The 24,490-nt window shown below is 50.4% G+C and overlaps 3 protein-coding genes and 5 non-coding genes across 8 annotated transcripts; 4 read left to right on the forward strand and 4 right to left on the reverse strand.

The window, feature by feature from the left end:
* Positions 1 to 267: 267 nt before the first annotated feature.
* Positions 268 to 4,046, reverse strand: serpine3 (serpin peptidase inhibitor, clade E (nexin, plasminogen activator inhibitor type 1), member 3). Its single transcript, XM_068746599.1, has 8 exons — positions 3,782 to 4,046; positions 3,064 to 3,288; positions 2,698 to 2,943; positions 1,613 to 1,811; positions 1,390 to 1,490; positions 666 to 752; positions 479 to 562; positions 268 to 320 (listed from the first exon to the last, which is right to left on the reverse strand). The coding sequence occupies exons 1-8, from the start codon at positions 4,044 to 4,046 to the stop codon at positions 268 to 270; spliced, it is 1,260 nt and encodes a 419-aa protein (XP_068602700.1).
* trnas-uga (transfer RNA serine (anticodon UGA)) lies at positions 1,033 to 1,114 on the forward strand. Its single transcript has one exon. It is a non-coding gene; the product is annotated as a tRNA-Ser (tRNA).
* On the forward strand, positions 1,971 to 2,052 carry trnas-cga (transfer RNA serine (anticodon CGA)). Its single transcript has one exon. It is a non-coding gene; the product is annotated as a tRNA-Ser (tRNA).
* Positions 2,250 to 2,331, forward strand: trnas-cga (transfer RNA serine (anticodon CGA)). Its single transcript has one exon. It is a non-coding gene; the product is annotated as a tRNA-Ser (tRNA).
* Positions 4,047 to 5,962: 1,916 nt separating the features above from the next.
* Positions 5,963 to 6,043, reverse strand: trnas-cga (transfer RNA serine (anticodon CGA)). The gene has a single exon. It is a non-coding gene; the product is annotated as a tRNA-Ser (tRNA).
* Positions 6,044 to 6,277: 234 nt separating this feature from the next.
* Positions 6,278 to 6,359, reverse strand: trnas-cga (transfer RNA serine (anticodon CGA)). Its single transcript has one exon. It is a non-coding gene; the product is annotated as a tRNA-Ser (tRNA).
* Positions 6,360 to 7,517: 1,158 nt separating this feature from the next.
* ints6 (integrator complex subunit 6) lies at positions 7,518 to 15,417 on the reverse strand. The gene is made up of 18 exons (XM_068746207.1): positions 15,307 to 15,417; positions 15,095 to 15,172; positions 14,421 to 14,570; positions 12,576 to 12,665; positions 12,324 to 12,507; positions 11,533 to 11,658; positions 11,299 to 11,450; positions 10,957 to 11,109; positions 10,351 to 10,483; positions 10,150 to 10,244; positions 9,953 to 10,063; positions 9,639 to 9,854; positions 9,418 to 9,544; positions 9,204 to 9,346; positions 8,927 to 9,113; positions 8,203 to 8,577; positions 7,993 to 8,086; positions 7,518 to 7,890 (listed from the first exon to the last, which is right to left on the reverse strand). The coding sequence occupies exons 1-18, from the start codon at positions 15,415 to 15,417 to the stop codon at positions 7,797 to 7,799; spliced, it is 2,619 nt and encodes an 872-aa protein (XP_068602308.1). The 3' UTR covers positions 7,518 to 7,796.
* A 2,708-nt stretch (positions 15,418 to 18,125) lies between these two features.
* wdfy2 (WD repeat and FYVE domain containing 2) lies at positions 18,126 to 23,456 on the forward strand. Its single transcript, XM_068746316.1, is given in 13 exon segments — positions 18,126 to 18,262; positions 18,956 to 19,023; positions 20,175 to 20,248; positions 20,473 to 20,527; positions 20,717 to 20,867; positions 21,710 to 21,822; positions 22,163 to 22,289; positions 22,391 to 22,496; positions 22,601 to 22,610; positions 22,613 to 22,701; positions 22,795 to 22,925; positions 23,009 to 23,117; positions 23,265 to 23,456. Coding segments are annotated over 13 exon segments (1,200 nt in total). The 3' UTR covers positions 23,295 to 23,456.
* Positions 23,457 to 24,490: the final 1,034 nt, after the last annotated feature.

Below are 24,490 nucleotides of genomic sequence, written 5' to 3' on the forward strand. Positions count from 1 at the left end.
AGTTTCTATTTTTCACTGTAAAATTCTTTGTAAATAAACTATTCTGTATTCATGTTTGTTGTCATTTTTAGAGCATTTCTTTTGTTTGCAGCAATGAAAGAAAGGAGCAAAACACCCCGAGTGTAAAAATATGTATTAAAACTTTATTTACAGACATGTACAAAATAATTGTCCCTCTTCCTGAAGTGTCCGTGGACCCTCTTATTGGTCCACAAATAAATACCAGTCGTGAGATTGGGCTCAAAGCATGTGTGACGTGTTTGGGTCTCAGTGTTCTGGTTCTGCTGGGTTCATTACTCGGCCCATGAACAAGATGGATCCTGGAACAGAGGACAGAAAAGATGAGGTCACATTCTTCTGCCCCCCTCTTTATTATCATTGAAGAATTCACGTGTCAATGAGAATACATATTTTGTCCTGCAAATAGTCAAAAAGGTTGATTTGTTGATGCGCGTCATCTCCACAGTCGAATAGATACCTGTGCTCATCGGTCGTAGAAGGAATAAGAACGGCCGATCCGCCTTGAACACAGGAGCGCGGGATCGTTTGAGTAGAACCATAGCTGGAGGGTTCAGAAATAATATGTCATTATCCCATAATCCTTTATTTTGAGTAAAGGAATGATTCTATGCCACTCCTGTCATTATCATGGAGACATTTCTTACCTGTAGCAGCGGCTGCTTTGGTGCCGTCCTCTGTGACGTCTATCGTCACCTCATGGAAGACATCAGACACATAAAGACTCTCCTTCACTGCAGCAGGAAACAAACTATCAGCCGGGATGGTTCTCCATTACTGTTTCTAATCTCAGGTGAAATGAGATCATTTTTTATCTTGCGTCGGGTTAATTCTGGGAAAACCTGGAGAATCAGATTACAGGAGCAACAACCAAGATCCACCCCGTTGAGTTTGTTGCCTACGCGAAGGAGGGGATGTTCTGGTTTCACGTCATGATCATAAAAAAACAAACACAAAAAGTACTAAAGAATTGACACCCCCCCCCCATAAAAAAGGGTCAAATGTCGCCGAGGAGTCGCGGTGGCCGAGAGGTTAAGGCGTTGGACTTGAAATCCAATGGGGTTTCCCCGCACAGGTTCGAATCCTGTCCGTGACGTTCGGCTTTTATGGCTACCAGCAGCTCAAACTTGACGATTTCGAGTCCAGTTTGGAGTGTGGACTGGTCACATTTCATCTCCTTGGTACTGCCAAGGTGTCCTTGAGCAAAGGCTCCATCGCTCGTCCACGTCTGTAGTTCTGTGTTTCCATAAGGTGGGGATTAACTGATTTCCAGTGACCCTTTTGGAGGTTGTGGTGGGATTGCTCTGGCTGGGCGGAGCTCTGAGCTCTACAGAGCGCTGTTATAGTTTCTAGATAATGAAATTGAGTAACCTGATATTCCGGTGAAATCAGCTGCTGTTGGGTTGAAGGCGTCGCTGATGCCCATGGCGGGAAGCGCTGACCTCAGGTTGAACTTGTTCCGCATTCTGAACCTGTGAAGGGCAGGCAGGAAACGTTTCAACATCATCTTCCGCCCGCTGAAATAAAAAAAAAATGAAACAGACGCTCCGTCGTCTGACTCTGAAGGATCTGCAACAGGGCCCGCGACGTTCACCTGGGTAGAAAGACGTCCATCTTGGTTCTGCGCAGGCCGGAGTCCCAGGAGGCCAGCTGGCGAGCGGTGAGCTGGGACTCCAGGGAGGACACCGGCGTCTTCCTGTCGCTGGGCAGGACCACCTGGAGGCTCAGGGAGCGGCCCGAGAACGGCAGCGCCAGCACGGCGTAGCGCTGACCGGACGGCGTCCTGAACTGACCTGCCAGGAAGAGAAACACATTCGAGCAACTTTTAACTTCATCGACAAATACATTCAATACACGACATCCTGGTTCTGGATGAATACTTTCATCTTGTTCGGATACAACACAAAAAAGTGTTATCAGGTTCCAAAGTGAATGAGGCGGGACCTGAGGGTGTCACGGTGGCCGAGAGGTTAAGGCGTTGGACTCGAAATCCAATGGGGTTTCCCCGCACAGGTTCGAATCCTGTCCGTGACGTACGATTCTCTTGATCTCTATTTTACAGAGAGAGTTGTAAAATAACAACTTTGTGCAAAGTGATTAAAAACAGACAACTGGCTCATGAGCGCCTTAAACCAGAGAGACACAAAAAGTACGAAAGTATCGACCCTCACTTCAAATGACGGAATCTAAGGATGTTTCTTGTAAAAAGGTCAAAAGTGCTTCTTCCCGGGGTCACGGTGGCCGAGAGGTTAAGGCGTTGGACTCGAAATCCAATGGGGTTCCCCCGCACAGGTTCGAATCCTGTCCGTGACGTTCAGCCTTTATGGCTACCAGCAGCTCGACCTGTCGGGACTTGACTTTAGAACTGGTTGGAGTCCAGTTTGGAGTGAGGACTGGTAGCTGCAAAGTTACCAGTTCATGGAGGACAGCCTGAAGGCTCAGGGAGCAGCCCGAGTACGGCAGCGTGACGCTGACCTGCCAGGACCAACACGTTCTAGCAACTTTTAACTTCATCTACAAATTAATTTGGCCTTTGTTCTGAATTGATCATCATTTCATATTGTCGTCTACAACACAAGAAGGAGAGGAAACTGCTTCTCTTTCAATATATACGATGGATGGATGGATGGATGGATGGATGGACGGTTGGATGGACGGATGGACGGATGGATCTCTTACCGAAGCTAACCTCTGTAGCCTGGTGCATCATGGGCACCTTGACGGCGCTCCCGTCAGACAGGATGAAGGGCAGGTTCAGGGTGTTGCTGAGCAGGAACTGTTTCTGCCAGACGCCCCTGAAGGCCACCGTGTTTACCAGCGCCATCTGCAGCCGGTGACCCGACCAGAGGGCTTCCGACTGGGGGGCCTCGCCGGAACCCGACGACTCCCCGCCGCTACCTCCCGGCTGGAGACGCGTCGAGTCATCTAAAGAGGCAAAGAGGGAAGAGCAGCGCTGCAATCTGAAACTCCTCTCAGGAGGGTTGAGATCTTCAACCGGTGCAGCTATTGATCGGCGGAGCTCCAGCTGCGGTTCAAAGCTCTTACTGCGATTCTTTCCCGCCCCCTCCGGACTGCGACTGAGGCCCGGCCGGCTGACATTGGTTCGCACCACGCTGGCGTTGGCCCAGGCCGCCGCGCGTTGTACGAATTCAGTCAGGAGCTGGACGCCGCTCTCTACGAACAGCGCGCAGGTCTGGCGCAGCAGCGCCCCCCGGCTGGCGTCGCCCACGCCGCTCTGCGACTGCAGCAGGACTTGTTGGACGTGGGCATCTGCTGATGGGACACCGAGAGGACAGCTCAGAAGGTTTGACCTTTTCAGAGTATCTGTTCTTTACATTTATGAACAAAACAATAAGATTTAATCCAATAACGAGCGATTGTGATGTTTCGTTTCCCCCTGATGGAAACGGTCGACAGACGAGCGTCGGTCCTCTCCCCTCCTGCGGGACTCGCAAGTTCACATCGTGGAGGAACAGAAGCAGCAGCTCCTGCTCTCAGTTTGTTGGTAATTAAAGGGCCTGACCTCTCGACCCCTGGGGGGGGGGGCCGAGCTGCAGGAGGGGTTAATGAGATTAGCGCTGGTGTGGAGGCAGGTATTACGGCTCCAGACACCACTGTGCTCTGCGGGGACCCAGCAGCAGCAGCACCGCTCCACGCCACCTGGTACCAACAGCCCTGAGGGACACCAACAGCCTCCCTCTGGCCCCACGAGGAGCGAGCTAGCCCCCACTCCGTCTCAGAAACCACGGATTTGAACCCCCACCGTTCACGTCGTATCCCAGCGTCTGCTGCAGCTGAGCCAACGTGTCGCCCCTGGCGCCGAGCTGCAGCAGCCCCAGAGACGCGGCGACGCTGACCGGCGACACCATCAGGTTGGAGCTGTTCTCCGTCTCCGCGAGCGCCTGGTAGAGGCCGACGGCGAACCTGGCGTGGAGCTCCTCCACGCTGTCCCGCAGGCTGCCGTCACAGCGGCTCCCCTGCACCAACCAGAGGCAGAGGAAGAGCGGGGACATCGGCAGGAGGCGCATGTCCTCGGGCGGGGAGGGGGGGGGGGGAGGGTATCCGCTGGGAGCGACCGGAGGCTCACAAAAAAATCTGAATCCTGTGAAGAAGAAAAAGAATGAAATGAATACGATGCTGAGGACAGAGCGGTGAAGAAACGGGAAACCATCTTCTTCTGGTTTCAGGTGATTTGAATCAGTTCCCTCTGATGCAGCAAAACTGAGCCCCGTCCTTCCATTCAGCTTTTATTGGGTCTGATGCAAAAAGAAATCAGGAAGAAGTTACCTTTCTCCAAATAATAAAACACGCAGCCTTTTAGCTCTGTGTCCTTGTTGTGATATTTACTGGGATGAGCAAAACGTAAACTAATCTGTTTTTTTTTTAAAGAAGAATCATTCTTGAAAGTGTCCCATAATTTTATTTAGTGCGAAATCTGAAAAAATCCCATCTCAATTAACAAAAGGATTATGGGATATAGTTGTGCAACTGGTTTTTTCATCAGCAGCAGCAGCAACTTTTTGCATTAGTATAGGATCCTTCATGGCTTTAATGTAACTTCTATGGGTCCTACCTGCGGACAGGTGAGGGAGTGTCCTTCTTCTGTCTCCAGCTGTCCTGTCCTCTCCCAGGCTGTCTCTCCCAGGCTGTGTGGGTCGGTTCTGTCGGGCTGTGGTTCGGTCCTCCTCTCAGTCATAAGTTGGTGTTTAAAGGGGGTGTTTGCGCTCTCCGTCGGCGACGTCCGTACCACGCGTCCGGGATTCCTGCAGCCCCCCGGGGGGATATAAGGAGCCGGGGAGGGAGGCATGTCCCGGAGCAGCAAATCCGAAACCGGGCAGGGGCGGGGAACAAACAAACAAACAATGAATTAAAATAAAAACAAATGCACCGAACGCTCTAATTTCCTAAAGATGCAATAAACATGGAAAATATGAATAAGAGTTTTTATAATGATCATGAAAATTGAGATGCTGCTTATACTGTTGTGTCGATAAATCAATTTAAAGTTATTATTTCTATATTTTCAGGTGAATCCTGAAAGATGCGAACTCCGGATGGTTTCTTGAAGTGTTTGTTGATGATGGTTGTGGGTGAGGGGCAAGTATCGACTTTCAAAAACAGTGTAGTCCCTTTGACAATATATTAAAATGAAAAAAAATACATTATAATAATTTTATACGAGGTCAAAATAAAAATAATAATTCAGCCTTTTAAGTACAGGCGGGATTTTATTACCTCTGTCAGTTTGTTTATTCTATTGTTAACAAGATGATGCAGAAACTGCTGCAGCTCGGGGCCAACCCTCGATACGAGGTGAACGGTGGGGGTTGGATCCAGGTTTCTGAAACGGTGGGGTCAGCTCGCTCCTCGTGGGGCCAGAGGGAGGCTGTTGGTGTCCCTCAGGGCTGTTGGTACCAGGTGGCGTGGAGCGGTGCTGCTGCTGCTGGCCCCCGCAGAGCACAGTGGTGTCTGGAGCCGTAATACCTGCCTCCACACCAGCTCTAATCTCATTAACCCCTCCTGCAGCTCCCCCCCCCCCCCCCCCCCTCCCCCCCCAGGGGTCGAGAGGTCAGGGCCTTTAATTACCAACAAACTGAGAGCAGGAGCTGCTGCTTCTCTTCCTCCACGATGTGAACTCGCGAGTCCTGCAGGATGGGGAGAGGACCGACGCTCGTCTGTCAGGATGCCTCGACCGTTTTGTATTTACTGCACTTTATGAATACTAAGAGTGTAGCGTTCTTATCCTGTCCCTCCAGTGATCCTGTTCAGTACTCCAGATACTTTGAAACTTTGATATATTTTTAAATATGTTCTCACAACAACAATGTTGAGTCTCTTCATCTATCCAGACTCAACACTATAAGTTAAAAGTTGAAACTGGACTCCAACCAGTTCTGAAGTCAAGTCCCGACAGGTCGAGCTGCTGGTAGCCTTAAAAGATGAACGTCACGGACAGGATTCGAACCTGTGCGGGAAACCCCATCGGATTTCGAGTCCAACGCCTTAACCTCTCGGCCACCGTGACCCCACAGAGGAGTGCTTTTGACCTTTTTACAAGAAACGAGTAGAAAGGAGAGTATTTAGTTTTTATCAACTGTTCCCTGACGCTGAGCTAAAGGGGCCTGAATGCTCCAGGTTAGGTAGGGCCTGTCTAAAGCCTGCATGTAGAGAGAGCACGTTGTACAAAGTCGTTGTGTAAATATATTTCTATTTTACAACTCTCTCTGTGAAATAGAAATATGTTATCAAGAGAATCATCCGTCACGGACAGGATTCGAACCTGTGCGGGGAAACCCCATTGGATTTCGAGTCCAACGCCTTAACCTCTCGGCCACCGTGACTATTCGCAGGATTCGGGGTGGAGATTGGGGCGTGACATTTAGAAGTCTCTCTAGAACCCTTAAATCAGAAACGTCTGGACGTGGAAATAAAAGAGAGACATCATCATCGCAATGTTTTTACACACAGAAAGCAGGAGTGGAAAACTATCCAAACGTGTCTGGGATCAAAGTTCTGCTTTGCGCCCCCTAGTGGACACATGAAAGGGCTGACCCAAATATAAGGCGCATCAATTTCCAACAAAGAAATGAAAGAAATGTTCAATTCACAAACTTTCTTCACAGGATGGAAATTACATGAGCCAAATCAAATCAAAGCAAATATTTAATACATATTTTTACACTCGGGGTGTAAATAGACAGACACATGGAGTGGCATTTTTTTTTCAGAACACTTTATTTACATGGCCTTTCACAGTGTAAAATAGAAACTTTATTCATGGAAATACTTACAAAAAGGCCATTTTCCACTGAACATTCTCTTTAAATAGTACTCTAGGGTTATTTACATCTTTACAGTGTATTCAAAATACTATTTTGGTAGCAGCCTCTTCACAAACACAGACAAGTATGGCAAACTTTTGGTCCCGGTCCAAGGAGGGGAGGGAACAGAAGCGGGCTGGCCCTCTGAATCACAAATCAACTCTTGAACTCTCGACCTCAATATTCAGACCGTTTGTGAGAAAATTCAGCAGGTCTGGCAACGAGAACAATTCTTTTTTCCCGCAACAAAATTTTTATTTTCAAATACATTAAATAAAAAATCCAAAATTGAATCGAGTGCATCGACGGTTAAGAGACAAGAAGTTGGTTTGCGATTGAAGGCGGGGGGGGGGGGGGGAGGGGGATGTTCATCCATTCACCAACACTCCGGGACAACAGTGTGGGTTGTCGGCTGTTTCAGGCTCAAGTAGGAATTGAAATGGGGAGGGGGGGGGGTTCAAGGTTATTGCTGATCATGATGCATTCGAGTCCGATCAGTTCCTGAGCTTGTTGTCCCTGCGAGTCGACGTTTATCACCAATGACGCATTGATCGTTCAGCTTTATTCTGTGGTCTGAGTTTATCGTCTCAAGGCAAACATGACAACGGGATTGATCCCCCCCCCCCCCCCCCCCGAGGATTCCACAAGTTATTTATCATAAGTTACTGCTCGATGCTGATTATCAGTCTGGTTGGGGAACCTCGAGAGGAGAACGCGACGGGGCTCGGCCGTACTCTTAAAGCCAACAGGAGCTCTTCGGTTATCGGAGTGTAGAACGTTTCACCCGTCAACACGGCGGGGGGGCACACCCCTCGACCCCCCCCTTCCTCTGAACACGGGCCCTCGCCGTGCCGGTCGACGTTTCATCGCCAAGCAATGAGATGCGCCGTCGCGTTCCTGTTCGGATTGGCTGGAGAATGCGCTCCCTGCGCGTGCAAAACAAATCGACCCCCCCCCTCAGAACGTGTCCACGTGGTTCATGTTGCTGGATCTGCTGTGGATCTCCTCCATAAAGTTCTCCAGCTGCTCGATGAGAACGCGCTTCTTGAACCTTTGAGCAAAGCAATGGAATTCAACGTTACAGTTTGTTTTTGCGGCCAAGAGAAACGCAGCAGGGTCAGGGTGACATCACAGGGGGGGCTCGACTCCGTACCTGGACGCCTCTTTGATGACGTTCTGGACGAAGATGATCCGGGTGTCCAGAGTGCCCTGGGTCTCCTTCAGGAGGAGGAAGATCTTGCCGAAGTCTGGAAACAGAGAGCGAACGAGGACGACTGCGTTAACCGTGTGCCTGAGACCAGGCTCTGCTGCAGCAGCGCTAACGCTAGCAGCGCTAGCATCCCCGCCGCCTGGTTTTACGTACGTCTGCCGGGCTTCCGGATCTCCTTCACGATGAGCGCCCTCAGCTCGTTGTTGACCTTCGTCGTCTCGGCGTGAATGTGCTTTTTCAGAGCCGAAGGCGAGAGGTAGCGCGGCGCCTGGTCGTCCACCAGCACCATCTCCACCCCGCCCCCGCAGCCCGGCGGCGGCGGCGGCTCGTCCGCCGGGGGTTGCCCGTTCTCCTCGTCGTCCCGGTGCCGGAGGTCTTGCGGGTCCGCGTGGTTCTCCTGGTGGTCGATCGGCCCGGGGGGGGGATGATCCGTCTCAAAGTCTGAGCCGCTGTCTGGGCAGTAGTGATTCTGGTCCAGGTGGTTGATGATCAGGTCCGGTTCCGGCGCTCCGTCATCCGTGTCCGCCTCTGCAGATTCAGAGACGCAACACGATTCAGGATCGAATCGTCGACGTGTATCGATCGAGCGATCAATACGACGGCTGCCTTTAGCTCTGACCTCTAGTAACCCCATGAAGAATTGTAGAATGATGTAAGTAACAAGCTGGTTTAAACTGATCTATTACAACACTAAAGTCTCTAAAGTCTCCAAATCTCAGCTCGAGATGTAGATAGCATCGCTGCTAACGAGCTAAAGACACTTCTCGCAGCAACACACTGAATCTAAAATGGCGTCTTCTCGCATTCGCAAAAACCTTTCGGGACATTGCGCGGCGAGATTTTGCACGGTAGGACGGTTCACTCTGGTAAATCTGACCCGCTGTTGGCCGGGGGCTGGCGGGCGGCGTTACTGGGGGGGTGTAAGCTCTTCCCAGACGAAGCAGAGGCGACATGCAGCGCCGCCTCTTGGGTCCCCCGCCCGGCAGGTTGCTGCCGTCTCCTGGTCGCTTCCCTTTGGTCTGAGGGCCCGTCACGAACTCGTCCGCCTCGTCGATCATCATGCCCTGAGAGAAGAGAGGGACGTCCCTCATTGATCTTCATCTGTCGGTTACTGAGGGGGGGGGGGGGGGGGGGGGGTCTGGCGGGGGACTTACCTTCTTGTCTAGTTTGAAGGGGTTGCCGAACGTGTGAAGGCGTTTGGGCTGCTCGGGGTCTGCGTCTCGAAGGGGTTGAGGAGCGGCTTTGAGGAAGTCCTGGTAGTTGCCCATCTGGGCTATTGGCACGCTGTGGAGCTGGTCTGGACAGAAGACACGGGGGGGGTCACTGACAGTCTCCCCAGTACGTGAGGCGCTTCCCCCCCTGACTTACCGGAGTCCTGTCCTCTGAGGTTGCAGACGCTGGTGCTGAACAGGTTCCTCCTCATCCGGCTGAGCTGGTCCAGCAGGTGGCTGCGCGGGATGTCGTAGGGATTCCTGAAGCTCTGCGGCTTCAGGCTCTGGTAAAGGACACGGAGACATGGCCGTAAGAGCGAGGGGACATCTGATCCGCTCAGGACGGACGGAGAGAGTTAGGAGGACTTCCAGTCGTACCTTGCCGAGCAGCGCCAGGTGAAAGCCCTGGAACTCTTTGGGGTTGAGCTCCATGGGCAGCGTGGGGGCCTCCCCCGAGAGGCTCTGGAGCTGCTGGATGAAGTCCCGCCGCTGGGCGTGAGATATACCTCCCCCCCGCCAGCGCACCTTGATGCCGGCCTCTGGCGCGAACTTCTTACCAATCGAGCCAATGAGGCGGTCGTACTCGATTTTTGACTGGAAGAAGAAACCGAAATACGCATTTTGCTTTGCGTTTTTAAATCGAGCCGACCGGCCCGCCTGCACGGGCATCGCAACGCCACAGCCCCGCTCACCTGCTGGCTGAGCTTCTTCAGGTAGGAGACCACGCTGTAGCTCAGGCCGTACTCCATGCTGTCGGCCAGCAGGTTCGGCGCTCCCATGATCCTCAGACCCTTCCGGAGGGACTGGTGAAAGAGCGCCGAGAAGAAACCAGTCAAACGTCTTTCATGCCAAAATAACAGAGAAGGAAGAAGATATAAAGTCCACTGACCCCGATGTAGTAGGGAGGCATGGTCTTCAAGTAGTTCTCAAAGGACTGCCGCCATTTGATGGTGGGCTTGAATTTGTGCACTTTTATCAAGTCGTCTGTAAAAAAAAAACCCAAAAGAAAAGTCACCACAGGTGTAAAAAAAAAAAGGCACTTAAAGAAACAATTAGGAGGGAAAAATGTGACGCAATCCGCCGGTCTTACCCAGAAGGGGCAGAAGCACGGGGTAATTGTAGGGCATCACGAACAAGTTGACACAGTTCAGAGCCGTGCTGGCCTTTAAGTAGCCGAACGGCTGGCCGAGGTCGCTGTATTTGGCACTGTTGCAGACGAACACCTGCGACGAAGAGAACAGGTGAACATGGGGATCTGTAGCCCTGAGCCACGCTAACCCATTAGCGTCACCGGCATTAGCAACGCTGCTAACACTTCTCGACACACGTCTGCTGCAGTTTAACAAAAAAAATTACGAATGAGTGAAAATTGGTGGGAAAATGTTAGCAAACGGCTAAAACTTGGTATTAAGTGGCAGCAAAAAAAGGGGCGTGGCACCGAGATGAAACTCATCATACTCACTCAAATCTACATTTAGCATAACATCAAATCTTAAATCCCCTGAATGCTACACAGACGTTTAGCACGTAGCATTTTATATGCTAGCATGCAAACACAAGCTAAACTCAGCGCCTAGCATGTTTGCTCCCGCTGGTTCAATCCCTTATCACCAACCAACAAAAGGACACTCGGGGACGCTAGCTAACACGGTGGAACGCGCAACGCTCCAAATTAGCGCCGTTGTGTTTCCGCTACCTGCCAGCAGGTGTGCGGGGACTTCCTCTCCAGGATGTATTGCGTGAGAGGCGAAGGCTCCAGCTCATATTTGTCGAAGGGCACCTTGTCGATCACCATGGGCTCCGCGTCCAGACAGGAGAAACGGACGTGGGGGTGGGCGGAGCGTGGGGGCTGGGCGGGGCACAAAGCAGGAAGTAAATACCGTCAGTATCCATTTGACGTTCTGCGCTAGCATCAAATCATGCGAAAAGGAAAAAAAAAAAAAAATGCGCGCTTACAACGACGTTGATGACTGTCAAAGATTTTATTATATAAAAAAGGAGACTTTTTAAAAAAAATATATATTCTGTAGTTCTTTACCAGAGTTGGCGAGTTCTGGTCGGGCCAGAAGGCCTCGGGGATGGGCCAGTGACCGATGGGGACGCCGGTTTTAGGGTTGGGCCGTACGTAAATAAGCTTGTGGCAACAATGCCAGGGCTGCGCGCCGGACTTCTGAGGCTCAGCAGGAGCGTCTGGAGACGGGGGACAGAGGAAGGTAAAACGAACAGTTAAAGGTCGGAGGGCGTTGGCGAGGTGGGGGGGGGGGGGTCTCACCTTCTTGAGGAGGGGGGTCCGGCCCGGTCTTCTCAAAGTTAATCACCACTCCGCTCTGGATCTTCTGCACCAGCGACTCCAGACACTGGTTCAACATCCGCTGGGAGAACACGCTGTAGGACCGCCCTGCACCACAGAACTTCATCACACGCCGTGCCCACATTTCACGGCTAGAACCTGTTAAAGCTTTAGGTTTCAACACCTTGAAAGCTCTCACGTGCGGTTTAGCGGCCTCTGGTGGCCGCAGATTGAACTCGCGCAGTTTCAAACGAGAACATTTACTGTGAACGTTTGTCCTTTGGTATCCGTGACGCTCATCCGACGCCCGCAAATGATGGAAGATCAGCGGCAAACTAGAGCTTCTTTATTTTGGAAATGTTCTGAATGTTGTTTTTCCTCATGAAAAGAAGAACCCTTCATTTATCAACCCATCCTCAGAGCATTCATTGTTTACCGTCTAACCTCTCCACACAAGAAGACGCACGAAACCTCGCTTTGAATCTGTTATGCTGCTCGGGGTTCTTTCTCCAAGGTCGCATGAATCAGAATTCACGTTACACACGTTCGTTTCCACCTTCCAGCCGTTCGCCGCCACCCAGCTTCACCTCGAGTGACCTCGGCGTGCACCCGTTCACCGGCTCGTATAATCACCAGCAGTAAACGGATAGGCTGCGTGTTCCGCGGGCCCTCGGCCACCATGGGGCTCCTCCCGCGCGAACTTGCTCCACGAAACAAAATGACATCCCAACCCAAACTCCGCCTCCTCCTCCTCCTCCTCCGCGTGCGCCTACCTCCAGTGACTTCACACATGGGGGTGATGGGGGAGTCGTCGGGCGGGACCCCGCCGAGGGGCTCGGGCTCCACGGACGTGCTGCCGGTGATGCGCAGCACCAGAGCGAACAGACGCTGGTCCCAGCGGAACGGCTCCTTGGTCAGCTCGCTGCCGGGCAGCGGCGTGGTCAGAGGGAGGTGGAGCTGGAAGGAGGAGATGAGTCAGTCATTTAGGAGGAAGAGCGACTCCTGACCGGAGCGCTCCGGCTCACCTCCTCTTGGACGCCGCTGCCGCTGGTCAACTTGTTGCCGTCGCTGATGGCGATGATGATGGCGGGCTCGAGGAAAAAGGGATTCCTGCCCTGCGAAGACACAAACGAGTCATTCCCAAAGCAAGAAGCGACGGGTCGAACTGAGCCGTAGCCTCCCCGGCCCGGGCAAGCACGCCGGTCCTCGCCGCAGGGACGTCTCCGCCTGCCCCCCCTCCCCCCCCCCCCGACGGAGATCGACGGGAGACGCGACCGAACATCAGCTTTGGTCTTCGGCTGATTGAAACGCGGTCCGTCGACAGAGCGCTGATGAAGCCCGCGTCATGTTTCAGGGCTCAAAGGGAGAAGCGCTTCATACAATCGTTCAGAGGAAGTTCGTTTTTAGTGGCAACAATTGTGACTTTTAAGCAGTGAAACCGCTTTAATTTCGTGTCGCACAGAAATTCCACTTCCCCTTTTGAAAAAAAACTAAACTGGTTTGCGTGCTCCGCTCCAGGGAAACAAAAAAAGTGAAATTAAAAACACGCCGGCTGAGAAGATCTCAGAGAAGCTCGGACGCAAAGTCAACTCATCGGTAAAAGAAACGATACGGGGGGGGCGCTGTAGAAAGCTGAAGCTGAACTGCGCTATTCTTAAATATAAAGACGGATAAATGAACAGAATCATTCCTCCCAGTCGCTCAACGGTGGCCGTTTACGCCACCCTCACGTTCTAATTACTAGTCATTATGTTAGTTCTGATGTCAGCGGGGAGCGGGCCTTTTATTTTAAGCCTTTTTCCCAGCTCTGCAGAGGCACGGGGGGGGGGGGGGGGGGGGGTCAGTGGAGTATAAATACTACCATCTTGTCATTAGAGGTCACTGGTGACCAGAGAGGGACGGGATTACCCCAACCCTCAGCCAGTGTGTGGACATGGACGCCCTGAGAGCGTGTTGGACATGCGTTGTGGACGGGGCTCACCTGGATGTGGACCAGGTGAGTCCACACTCACATCTAATGCCTGCACCGCATTTCCAGAGAACAGAAGGTGCTTTGTGCCTCTTCTTTCTTTTCTTTAAACCTTTGATGCGTTTCTGCTACATGGCGATAAGGACGAGGGAAGACGAGTCAGCGAGCCGCACCTTCGTCCGTAGGTCGGAACGCTGGAGACGTGAACCGGTCGGACCGTCAGGCCGCGCTTTGTTGGAACTGGGCCAGTAATATTCCAATAATTAGACTTAGTGGGACGGCTTAGCCTATACCTGTTGTCGTTTTGGTCTCGGTTAGTTTTACCCCGGTTCCTGCTGCAAAGCAGGTTCGACGCAGCGAGTGAACCCAAACGGACAGACTGGAGCGCGACAGCTACGAGTTTAGCATCCTCGCATCCGGTCGCAGCAGAATACCCAAGTGACACACGCCAGATAAATCCTTATCAATGATCTGGATTTGAGTTTTAAAAAAAAATAAAAAATCAGCAACTCAAGGTGTTTCAGTAAAATGTAAAAAAATAAAAATACTCAAAAACAAGGGACGAGAATATGAAAGAAAGCACAGGCGGCTTAATGTCTTACAAATACAATTACTTACAATTATATGTTGGGTTAATATTTGACTTTAAACACGCCTCAGGAGACGAGGCGGAACCGCATGTTTGACAGAACGGCCATCGTTACACTTGTTGACGCACGTCTATTGTGTTTTGGTCGACAAAAACAAAAAGAGACTGCGACGTCACTAAAGGTCGCTGAGGTGTTGTGTTTGTGGGCGGGGTGTCACAAGGTGCAGGTGTTTGATGCTTGTAAGACTGGGGGGGGGCGGGGCGGGGCATGGGGAGGTGGCTGTCTTGGCCGCCTCCTTCAGTGCTACGTACCTGTCCATAGTTGTCTATCCCAGTCACTAATCTATTGAGATTTAGCAAATCAAAAGCGGTCCTCAGGGACTGGCCAATAGTTGTCAATCCTGTTGCTTGAAGATTCCTCAACTCGGTCATGAACGTGGCGTGGCTCTCCTTCCATCCAGCCTTTTGGTGTTTTTTTTTTTTTTTTTTTTTTAAATAATGAAAAAAACAACGATAAATAAAATATTTTTGTTAATAACACACGCATTTTTTTTTTTTTTTTTAGATAAATAAACCCACTGTTGTGATCACCAGACAACTTGTCAAACAGTTCAATTGGAGGAGTCAGAAATGACACGGGAATGACGTCACTTCCGCCATCGGGTCAATAATATGACAACAACTAAGAGGCGAGGTTCTGAATAATAAAGTCAAAGTCGCATTGAGTTCTGTGACAAATTGGTCCAAACAAGTAAAGTAAGCGAGTCTGTCCTCCTCCTCCTCCTCCTCCTCCCTGCATAAATAACACCCAGAATCCCTTGCTGCTCGCACCGAAACAAAATGTCGGCCATGTTTTAAAAGGGGTATGAAAGCTCCTCCTGAAGATTCCCCCCCCACCCCCACCCCCGCCAGACACAATTTGATGTGGTGATCACAACGTGGTGGGAGCGATGGATATGGGACACGACCCGAAAACCAAAATCTACCTTTATCCCAAACGGAACGTCTTCAAAATTTACCAACATGTACCGGTCCCCTCGGCTGGCCGGATCTCTGCCTCTGAGCTGCGGGGAGACAGACACATAGATAGGAGAGAGTCGTTAGCGGGTTACCGGAGAGATCGGGCTTTTTGACATCTCCCAAATGCGAGCGTGTTCCCCGGGGGGGGTGGGGGCGCGGGTGGGGGGGTTTACAGTACCTTCATAAAAGTCTCAACAGCGCCTTTTGCTACGTCCAGATAGGTAGTGCCCAGATGGGTGCGCTGGTTCATTGAAGCGGACGTGTCTATCAGAAAAAGTAAAACGGGCATTGTGATGCTAATGACACGTTCTGCATGGACTTGGTGTCAGTTCAACGACCCCCCCACCAAAAAACCGGAAAAATAATCTTTTGTTCTCCTGCCCGCCTTGTATCACCCCCCCTGAGCTAGCTCAGCTAGCTCTAGCTAGCTAGCCTGCTAACTGTCTCACACATTCTTTCAAAAATAAAAGTGTAAGAACGGCGAGTCCGGAGACCCTTCCCGGGCGAACTAAGCTAGGAGCCGCTAACCCTCGGGGCAGGTTATTGATTCAAGAGGGATTTTGATAATTTTTACGATATTTTGCTAATATTTCCAAGTTTCATAGTAACAAAGTTCCCCCTCATAGTGAGTCCCTGCTTCTCCCTACACTGACTGCGCTGTGTCTTCACCGCTGGTTTTAGTGTAAGCCCCACGCTTGGCCACGCCTCCCAAGCGGTCCTTCAGCGTCACGTGCGTGTGAATGCTCGCTCCCCATTGGTCGTCCGAAACCCCCCGAATCACCATATCCAAATTGGGACTCCTGCGCATGCGCGCTTGTCTCAGAGGCAGGAATGCGAGGAAATGATTCTCTCTACATTGATTATGTGTTTAAGAATGTACTACACAGTACATGAAACGACCGGATGTCCATCTGCGCGTTAATAGAGACGTTTTAACACGCATTATGTCGGAATATGTCTTTGTGTCCTGAGAGCTGATTACATAATAGCATTTACTTTATCCTATGTACACGGGCGTGGGCTGCTGCTGAAAGACATCCCTGAAGACAGGAGGGACAAACTGCCGTGCAAAGATGGACAAGATCAAACAGTTAAATGTCTGCCCGGGAACACCCGGATACTGAGAAACCACTCTGGGACAAACATGGCAGCTGTTTTTCATGTGATCACCAAATAAAGACAGAACCGTTTCTGCGAAAAACGATCTTAAGGAAGACAGGTTAGATGCGAGGGATTGACATGTGAGCGCACGCACGCACGCACTCACACACCCTGCAGCGCTAAAATGTCTTCTATTTGTCTTCTATTCCCCTTTGTGCAACAAGATACAAAGTTCGGATTAAATTATGTGTTTTCTAATTTAATAAAAAGTGAGCTTTTCTTCCTTTCTTTTTTTTTAAGTGGAGCGTATTAGGCAGATTTCTTTCAATGGCTTCCTATTAGTTCTTTCTGGACACAAACATGTCGCCTATACTGAATCTGAAGTCATTTCTCACACACTTAAGAATATGCCCCCCCCCCCCCCCCTCCAGTCCACTGCACATAGTTCTGGCTGATTTGAGAATCCACTCATGACGCCACTTCAGCCACTGAGTCAGATATGCGCGATTGTGCAATGCAGAACGTTGATCCTTGGAGAACATCACCACTTCCGCAAAAACAGGAGGAAACCATCTGATGGCAGGGTAGGGAGGTCCATTGCTTCTTGTTTGACAGAGTTCTCTTGGGCAACACAACAGTTCTTTTTCCGGCGTGTTGCTGGAAATTTTCAGAATAAGATTATTTATGACGCGTCTTCAGTGAAGTGTTTAAAAACGCACTAAGGATCCTGAAGCTATAACAACCAGTGGCGTCGTTAGGCCTATTTTAGGGGGCTAAGCCCCCCTGTCCTTAAAACCTAGTGACGCCCCTGATAACAACACTTAAAACATGTGTGGTTTGTTGAATGAGCAAGTGTTACCAAGCAGCTTCAACTAAAGTTTGGAAAATCATCCCACGGAACGACATGTGGAAATTGTACTTGTCCATGAAAATGAGAATTCCTGCTGCCATCACTTCTGGTGGAAGACAAACCACGCCCGAAATGTATGACGCTTACATTTGTTGGTGTGCTGTTTTTTGTGTGAAAAAACAGGTCATGTTCTTTCATTCACCTGGGCCTAAAACATTCATAAAATTATTCAACTTCTAATTTTTCGTACATAATTACTTTTATTTACCTTTTCTTTCAAACTTTTATTTGAAGTACAGACAAATGTGACCGGAAATACTTGTCCAAGCGCTTCTTGACTTTTACGAACGCGTCAACAAGATATAGACTGCTTGAGTTTTTTCAAGTCACGTGTCATTGTTGTTGTTGTTGAATATATTGAAGATAAAACACAACATTTAAGAACAGAAGACAGTAAACTAACGGTTTGAAAAAATATCACGCATGAAAAATGCGTTAACTTTGTCCCCCGCATTCTTGTGACCTCAATTTCCAGATCTTTGTATTTTTTACCTTATTTATTATTATTACACTCAATCCCAGTATGAAATCACTACAGCAAGAAAGCAATTAACTACTTTGATTCATTTATATTTAGTTTATTAGCCTTTTATGAAGGGTATTATATTATAAAGTAGCACTCCTGCTTAAGCATTCCAAGGTGATTTATACTCAATAGTCACATTGCATGATCAGATACACAAAGTAACTCAGAGCAGTCTTCACTAAAAACCTTTTTGTCACGGTCTAAATATCAGCGCTGACGCTTTTATTTTGGCAAACGGATCCCACTTCAGCACTTCCGCTTTGTGCAGCGGAAGTGCTTGGTGTCCGGCAGTGGGCGGGGCTTAGACTGTGTTGTCAGCTGACTGGCAGCCTCTGCAGCACCGGGCTAACCGACGGCTAGCTCGCAGCTCCAGCCCGAACCCTAACCTCGCTGCCGGACCGCGCTGGGTTATGTTGCGCGGAGCCGGAACCGCAGACGGAGGCTCGTACACCGACGATCCATGGCGACCGAAAGCCAGCCCCGAGCGCAGGCTCGGAAGCCATGTCTGCTCAGCAAGATCGAGGCTTTCCAGGACGTCGTGAGCGCGGCGGTCATCATCCCCAAAGAGGACGGCGTCATCAGCGTGTCGGAGGACAGGTAAAGACGTGGCCTCTGGATCGATACCGTTTTATCCGGGCACCTCGCTTGTTCGTCGTTCAGGTGTCACTTCCGGTCGACGAACCCATGGCGGTGGTTTGGTTTGTTTCTCTGTTTCGTTTAATGTCGCATGAACGAAGAGACGAATCTGTTATAAAATAAATAAACAACAACAATTTTCGGCACCGCGCGTTTCTCGGATGACGCGACTGGATGTTTGGCACAATCGGATTAAATTCTCCCCAAAGCGATTGTGAGAGTAATCCTCCTCCCCATGGACCGGCGCGTCCTCTGGACTGCAGCCCGACCATTAGGGGCGGGGGGGGGGGTTTAAATTCGACGCCACTGCAGAACCCTCCGAGTTCTAATACCCTTGGTTTCCTATCGGAGCACGTTTTCTTTTTGTCTTTATCAATACTCATCAATAAATACCACTCCTGGTGGAGACTCTGGGGGGGGGGGGGGGTCGTCACCGAGGTCACCGAGGTGAGTCATCCAGTTTCATCTCGGCGAAGCGCCTCATGCGGAGAAATCTGATTCCCGACCGCAGAACGAGCCGCCGGGCCGGGTTCTTCCAGGTAGGAGGGGCTTCATGCACGCTCCATCATCACGCCGTGCGTAACAACCTGGAGGGTTTCAGCGCATGAGTTATTGATCTCGGCAGCGCCCCTGATGTGGTGTTTCCTCCCGCAGGACGATCCGGGTCTGGCTGAAGAGAGACAGCGGCCAGTACTGGCCCAGCGTCTACCTCACGGTGCCGTGTAAGTTCACGTTTACTGCTCGACTCCTCCTCCGTCACGTCTAAAGGTGAAACGAAAGGAGTAAAATCATAAAGAAAGAAGTTATCCATTCGTGCGTGTGGCTTCCACTTCTTGGATCAGGCCTTGTTTTTGTTCACACTTCCTCCGCGTGCAGTTCGGAAGCGCTCCTGAAACGAGATCCATCCTCGCTCGCCCTCCTCCCTCCTGCTGCGGCGCCGCAGTGTCAAAAACTGAAATTTCATTAAAAGGATTTGACAGTAATTTTCTTGAGTTTTCATGTGACAGTGAAACATTTTAAATAACGCGACATACACGTAGAACGAATCTACCGGTAGAGTATTTTTCATTTATTTTTTGCACATACATTCTGTCTTATTTTATTTTTAACATAACATAACTTAAATTTAAAACTGCTAATCTTTTATTTTTTATTTTTGGTAACATTCACAATGGCATGAGAAACTAGAAAAGCACTCGGAGACCTCCGCCAATCAGCTTGTTCCCCTCCTGACTGGATTTACACCGTCCACATGGTTGATCTGGATCATCAATAGGTTCTAAATTGTTCTTGGTATCTTTACACACCAACAATGAAAAGTAAAAGTGATTCTTTTTTTTTTACTGATTTTTGAATCCATAAATTGGTTTTAATGTTATTTTTGTGTCCAGATGGGTAACCGGATCACTCTCAAAATTTAGTGGGATCTAAATTAGACCCATATTCAGATTTTTTTTTCCCATCTATAGATCCATCCTGCAGTTCTTCCGTAATCCGTCTAACAAACAAACGGAGGCAACAATAACAGGCCAATGACGATAAGAATACACGCATGGGCACCCTGGATAATTGCCGTGCGCTCTGTTTGTTGTGCTCCGTCCCGTGAGGTCAAACTGCAGAGACTTTGTGTCCCCATGTTTATTATTTTTTTTATCTCCTAAACCTCGGCGTAAACAGTAAACGGTGCCGTTCTCTCCTCCGACCCGATTAAACGCTTTACAGAAACCCCTTTAATCCTGAAAGCTGCTCTCTCTCTGATCTATTTTCATTTTATTTCACTGCAACAACAAAAGAAAAGAACCCACAGGAAACGGGGTTCCATCTCGTGTTTGGCGTGCGGCTCAGTTATCGCTGCGTGTCTCTGTGTCTTCAGCGCAGTGCTCCTGCATGTCCTTCAACCCGGAGACCAGGAAGCTGTCTGTGGGCACGGACACCGGAAGCATCTGCGTAAGTCCACCATCTAGCGGCCTGCCCCCCCCCCCCCCCCCCCCCCCCCGGCAGGCGCTAAAACCTGTTTCCGCCGTCGGCGTCCCAGTAGGTTGTGGGATCCTCCACCGGCTGCTCGCCGCCGCCGCCGCCGGAATTATTATTATTTGGGACAAACGGAACACGGGCGCGATTCATGTTCATAAAAATGAGGACACTCATTCCCCACTTCCTGTCTCTGATAGGAGTTCGTCCTGTCGGAGGACTACAACAAGATGACCCCGGCTCGCACGTACCAGGGTGAGACAGGAAGTGTGTGTGTGTGTGTGTGAGTCAATGTCACAAACGGTGTGGAAAAGAAGCCGAGGCTGATTTCGTTTTTAGCGTTTTTAACCTTTGATGTTATTGTGGTGGTTGAACGCTCCACACGAGAACGCCCCCCCCCCCTCCCCCGCTGGGACTAAAGCGTGTGCTTCTGCGTCCCTGCAGCCCACCAGGCCAGAGTGACGGTTGTGTTGTTCGTGTTGGAGATGGAGTGGCTTCTGAGCACCGGCCAGGACAAAAACTTCACCTGGCACTGCTCGGAGAGCGGCCGGCAGCTGGGGGCGCATCACACCGCCGCCTGGGTGTCAGGACTCCAGTATCCTTTGATACCCCCTTTTTACTGGTCCGAGTTGAGCTTTGTGCGCTCGGGGGGGGGGGGGGGGGGGGCGTGACAGCTAAGCTTCCTGCTAAACGGAGTGGAGTGGAAGTCGCCGGGTGGGAAACGCGGTCTATTTTAAGGCCGCGGCGACGTTGAGATTACCCTCTAGTTACTTTCTGCTGTTGGCTGTCGTCAAGGAAACGGTCTGAATAGTTTCCTGTGATGGGGCCAGATGAAAGGCCGTGGGGAGCTCAGGAGCGGCGCCGATCCATACCAATGAGCCCGCTCCTGCTGACCCAGTAAAAAGAAGCGTTACATGTTGCAGCCGATCCAGATGAAGGGGGAGGATCCCTGATCCTTTTTGGGGGAATTTGAATTCGGGTTTTTGTTTAATTAAAGAGGACCATCGGACCGTGGCGGAGGTCTGCACGCTTGGAGTTCCCTTCTGGTGCGTCTTTGGGTTTTATTGGGAACACCGCTGCTCTTTAGATGCGCCTCCACTTCAGTCTGACGGATCGTACCGTTTAATCCGGTTCCCTGGAAGCGGAAAATTAAAAAACTCAGAGTCTTGTAATTTGATTTTTGTTTGTTATAAAACGCACCACCTGAACTTTTAAGCATTAAAAGCTGTGCTGAATACCTCAATGGCACAAAGTAATCAAGAAAAAGTCTTCTTAACAAACTGCTAAAACTCATCGGCTGCATGTTTGTAAAAATAGATTTGCTGCTTTCATTGCTGTCCAAATTGGATTTTGTCCGTATTGAACATGTGACATCCTTCTTCCCACGCAGCTCGGCTGGTTTTTCCCGGTTCTTCCTTGACTCCGCCCTCATCCCAGGTTCGACGTGGAGACCAGACACGCCTTCGTCGGGGACCAGTCCGGTCAGGTGACCATCCTGAAGCTGGAGCAGGACAGCTGCAGCCTGGTCACCACGTTCAAGGGTCACACCGGTACGCCCCACGCGTGCACCCCGATGCCGATTGATCGATAGATTGATCCCTATTGGAAGTGATCGCTGCAAACGCTGAGCTTGAATCCCGTTCTAAAATTCGGATGTTTGAACGTTGCTTAACAAGAAGTCATCACCAGCTTACGTACGAGCGTCGTGTTCGGAGGTGGGAGGAGCTAAAGACGTTAAACCCAATCAAACACCTCGTGATCAGCTGATCCTAACTATTCCCCGGGGGGGAAGCTTGTTTCTCTCGGCTGCGGCGGCGCCTTCTGTGCAGCTCCGCCCTCTTCGTCTTTGCCTTTTTTGAGCGGTTCCTCTCCGCGTACCTTTTCCTGCAGGTAACGTGACGGCGCTGTGCTGGGACCCGGTCCAGAGGGTGCTGTTCTCCGGCAGCTCCGACCGCTCCATCATCATGTGGGACATCGGAGGACGCAAAGGCACCGCCATCGAACTGCAAGGGCACAGGTGGGAGGCGCCGCCGCCGCCGCCGCCATTCGATGCAGAACGGCTTGTTGGTGTTTTTCTGGATAACTTCTAATGAATCTGTTTGTGTTTGTCGCAAACAGTGACAAGATTCAGGGTTTGTGTTACGCCTCTCACACCCGCCAGCTCATCTCCTGCAGCTCGGACGGAGGCATCGTCATCTGGAACATGGACGTGAAGCGGCAGGAGGTGAGAGGGCGAGGAGGCGGAGCTCTTTCCTTCCGCCGCGAACCTCCGAACGGGGAGACACGGCGGATGTGAACATCCGGCCGCTGTGACTTTGTCTTTCTCAGACTCCCGAGTGGCTGACAGCGACTCCTGTCAGAGGTGCGAGCAGCCGTTCTTCTGGAACTTCAAACAGATGTGGGACAGCAAGAAGATCGGCTTACGACAGGTAACTGGCTCGAGTTCAAGTCCCGGTCGGGGGGGGGGAGAACCCGGCCCGTTGAGCTAAGCTAGCTCGCTGACGGCCGCCTGTGTCTCTCAGCACCACTGCAGGAAGTGCGGCCAGGCGGTGTGCGGCAAATGTTCGTCCAAACGCTCCGCCATCCCCCTCATGGGCTTCGAGTTCGAGGTGCGGGTGTGCGACAGCTGCCACGAGTCCATCACCGACGAGGAGTGAGTAACGGCCGGCCCTCGGTTCTCTCTGCTGCCGCTCGGAGTAACGTAACCGCCGCCGCCGCCGCCTCTGTGTCCTCCAGCCGGGCGCCCACGGCGACCTTCCACGACAGCAAGCACGGCATCGTCTACATGCACTACGAGCCCACCACTGGAAACCTGCTGACCTCCGGCACGGACAAGGTCGTCAAGGTCTGCAAGCGTCTTTATCAAACCCGCGTCTCAAACCAGATTGTGATGCGGCTGTGATATAATCCTGTTAGAATCACCAATCAAAGACGCCGCGTGGAGCGTCGGCCTTTGACAGCGCCCTGACGGTGTCTCGTGTTTTGTCTGCAGCTGTGGGACATGACCCCCGTGGTGTCCTGAGGTCCACCAGCCCCCCCCCCCCCCCCCGGCAGTCAGGATGACGGTTTAACAACAGCAGCAACACTTTGGATGAGAAAGAGAGAAGCCCCCGGCGGTCGATATGTCACCTGGATTAATGTTTAACAGTGATTCAACAACAAGTGATGTGTGTCGGTGTTCACAGCGAGGACCCCCCCCCCCCCCCCCTGGACAGGTACTGCCCGTCCTGGAAACTCCTAAAATGAGCAGGTGACTCCTTTCTGCTCTTATGGGAGAGAACAGTCAGTCCAAGAGTTGACATTTTTTTAGATGTGAAGCACATCATGGAACTGGACCATCCTTCTCCCACAAAGACAAACACGTTTATTTGGCAGCTGATGGATCATCGGCCGGCCAACCTGCGTCATAATGTAAGAAAGTGGAGCTGCAATATGATTTAAAAACAACAACAACTGCAGGTGCCATGTGTGGCCAACAGGTGGCAGTAGTGTCTCTGCTTGCTTGTAAAAGCGGATCTGCTCTTCAGTTGGATCTTTTCTTGCTTGATGAGGTGACACATGTTGGGCTGAAACAGGAGACAGTTCAAAGTTGATTAATACTTTAATTTTTAATTCAGGTAAAGCTTGTGACGTGTCTTTAAGTTGTGAGATTTATTTGACGAATACGGAGAAATTGGTTTTAATTTCATGTAAAATTGCAGCTGTAAAAAATTGCTATTTAAATATTACAGTCTTTAATATGTTCATTTTCTTCCATTTAAGCGGAAGAGATGATGTTGAAGCGTTAAAAAATCATGATGTAATCACACATTCGGTTTAACTAATGTACTCCTGTAAGATTTTGTAATCTGTAACTCACCGTGGTAGCTGATCCTTGGATGTTATCTACGTATATCGTATTTATTATTACCCTCCTACTGCTATATCGAGCTAATCAACGGCAGCACACACACACACACACACACACACACACACGCGTGCATCGAGGCTGAAAATAAATCAATGAAATCGATTGCTTTTCTCTCTTTTGGTCTTTTTATGTCCGTGCACTGAAATGAAAAAGTAAATATGTGAAAAAATGGTTTTGATTCTTCTGTTTACGCTTTAATTTAATTAGTTTTAACTGTGTTGATTTCTTCAGGTGTTCACACCCTGACTTAAATGTTTTCCAAAGATATTTGATGTTAATGTTTACAGCAGCTTTTTTTTTTTTTTACT

The sequence above is a fragment of the Brachionichthys hirsutus genome, chromosome 12 (genome assembly GCF_040956055.1).
Source record: "Brachionichthys hirsutus isolate HB-005 chromosome 12, CSIRO-AGI_Bhir_v1, whole genome shotgun sequence".
In the NCBI taxonomy this organism is placed as follows: domain Eukaryota; kingdom Metazoa; phylum Chordata; class Actinopteri; order Lophiiformes; family Brachionichthyidae; genus Brachionichthys; species Brachionichthys hirsutus.

Excerpts from the sequence above, each read along its gene's own strand:
- serpine3 (XM_068746599.1), bottom strand. The coding sequence starts at position 4,046 with ATGCGCCTCCTGCCGATGTCCCCGCTCTTCCTCTGCCTCTGGTTGGTG. Across the intron at positions 1,812-2,697 it reads GGCTACAGAGGTTAGCTTCG|GTCAGTTCAGGACGCCGTCC; the intron begins GTAAGAGATCCA and ends TCTTCCTGGCAG. Across the intron at positions 321-478 it reads TCTACGACCGATGAGCACAG|GATCCATCTTGTTCATGGGC; the intron begins GTATCTATTCGA and ends CCTCTGTTCCAG.
- ints6 (XM_068746207.1), bottom strand. The coding sequence starts at position 15,417 with ATGCCCGTTTTACTTTTTCTGATAGACACGTCCGCTTCAATGAACCAG. Across the intron at positions 12,666-14,420 it reads GGATAGACAACTATGGACAG|GGCAGGAATCCCTTTTTCCT; the intron begins GTACGTAGCACT and ends GTGTCTTCGCAG. Across the intron at positions 11,451-11,532 it reads GGACCCCCCTCCTCAAGAAG|ACGCTCCTGCTGAGCCTCAG; the intron begins GTGAGACCCCCC and ends CCCCGTCTCCAG.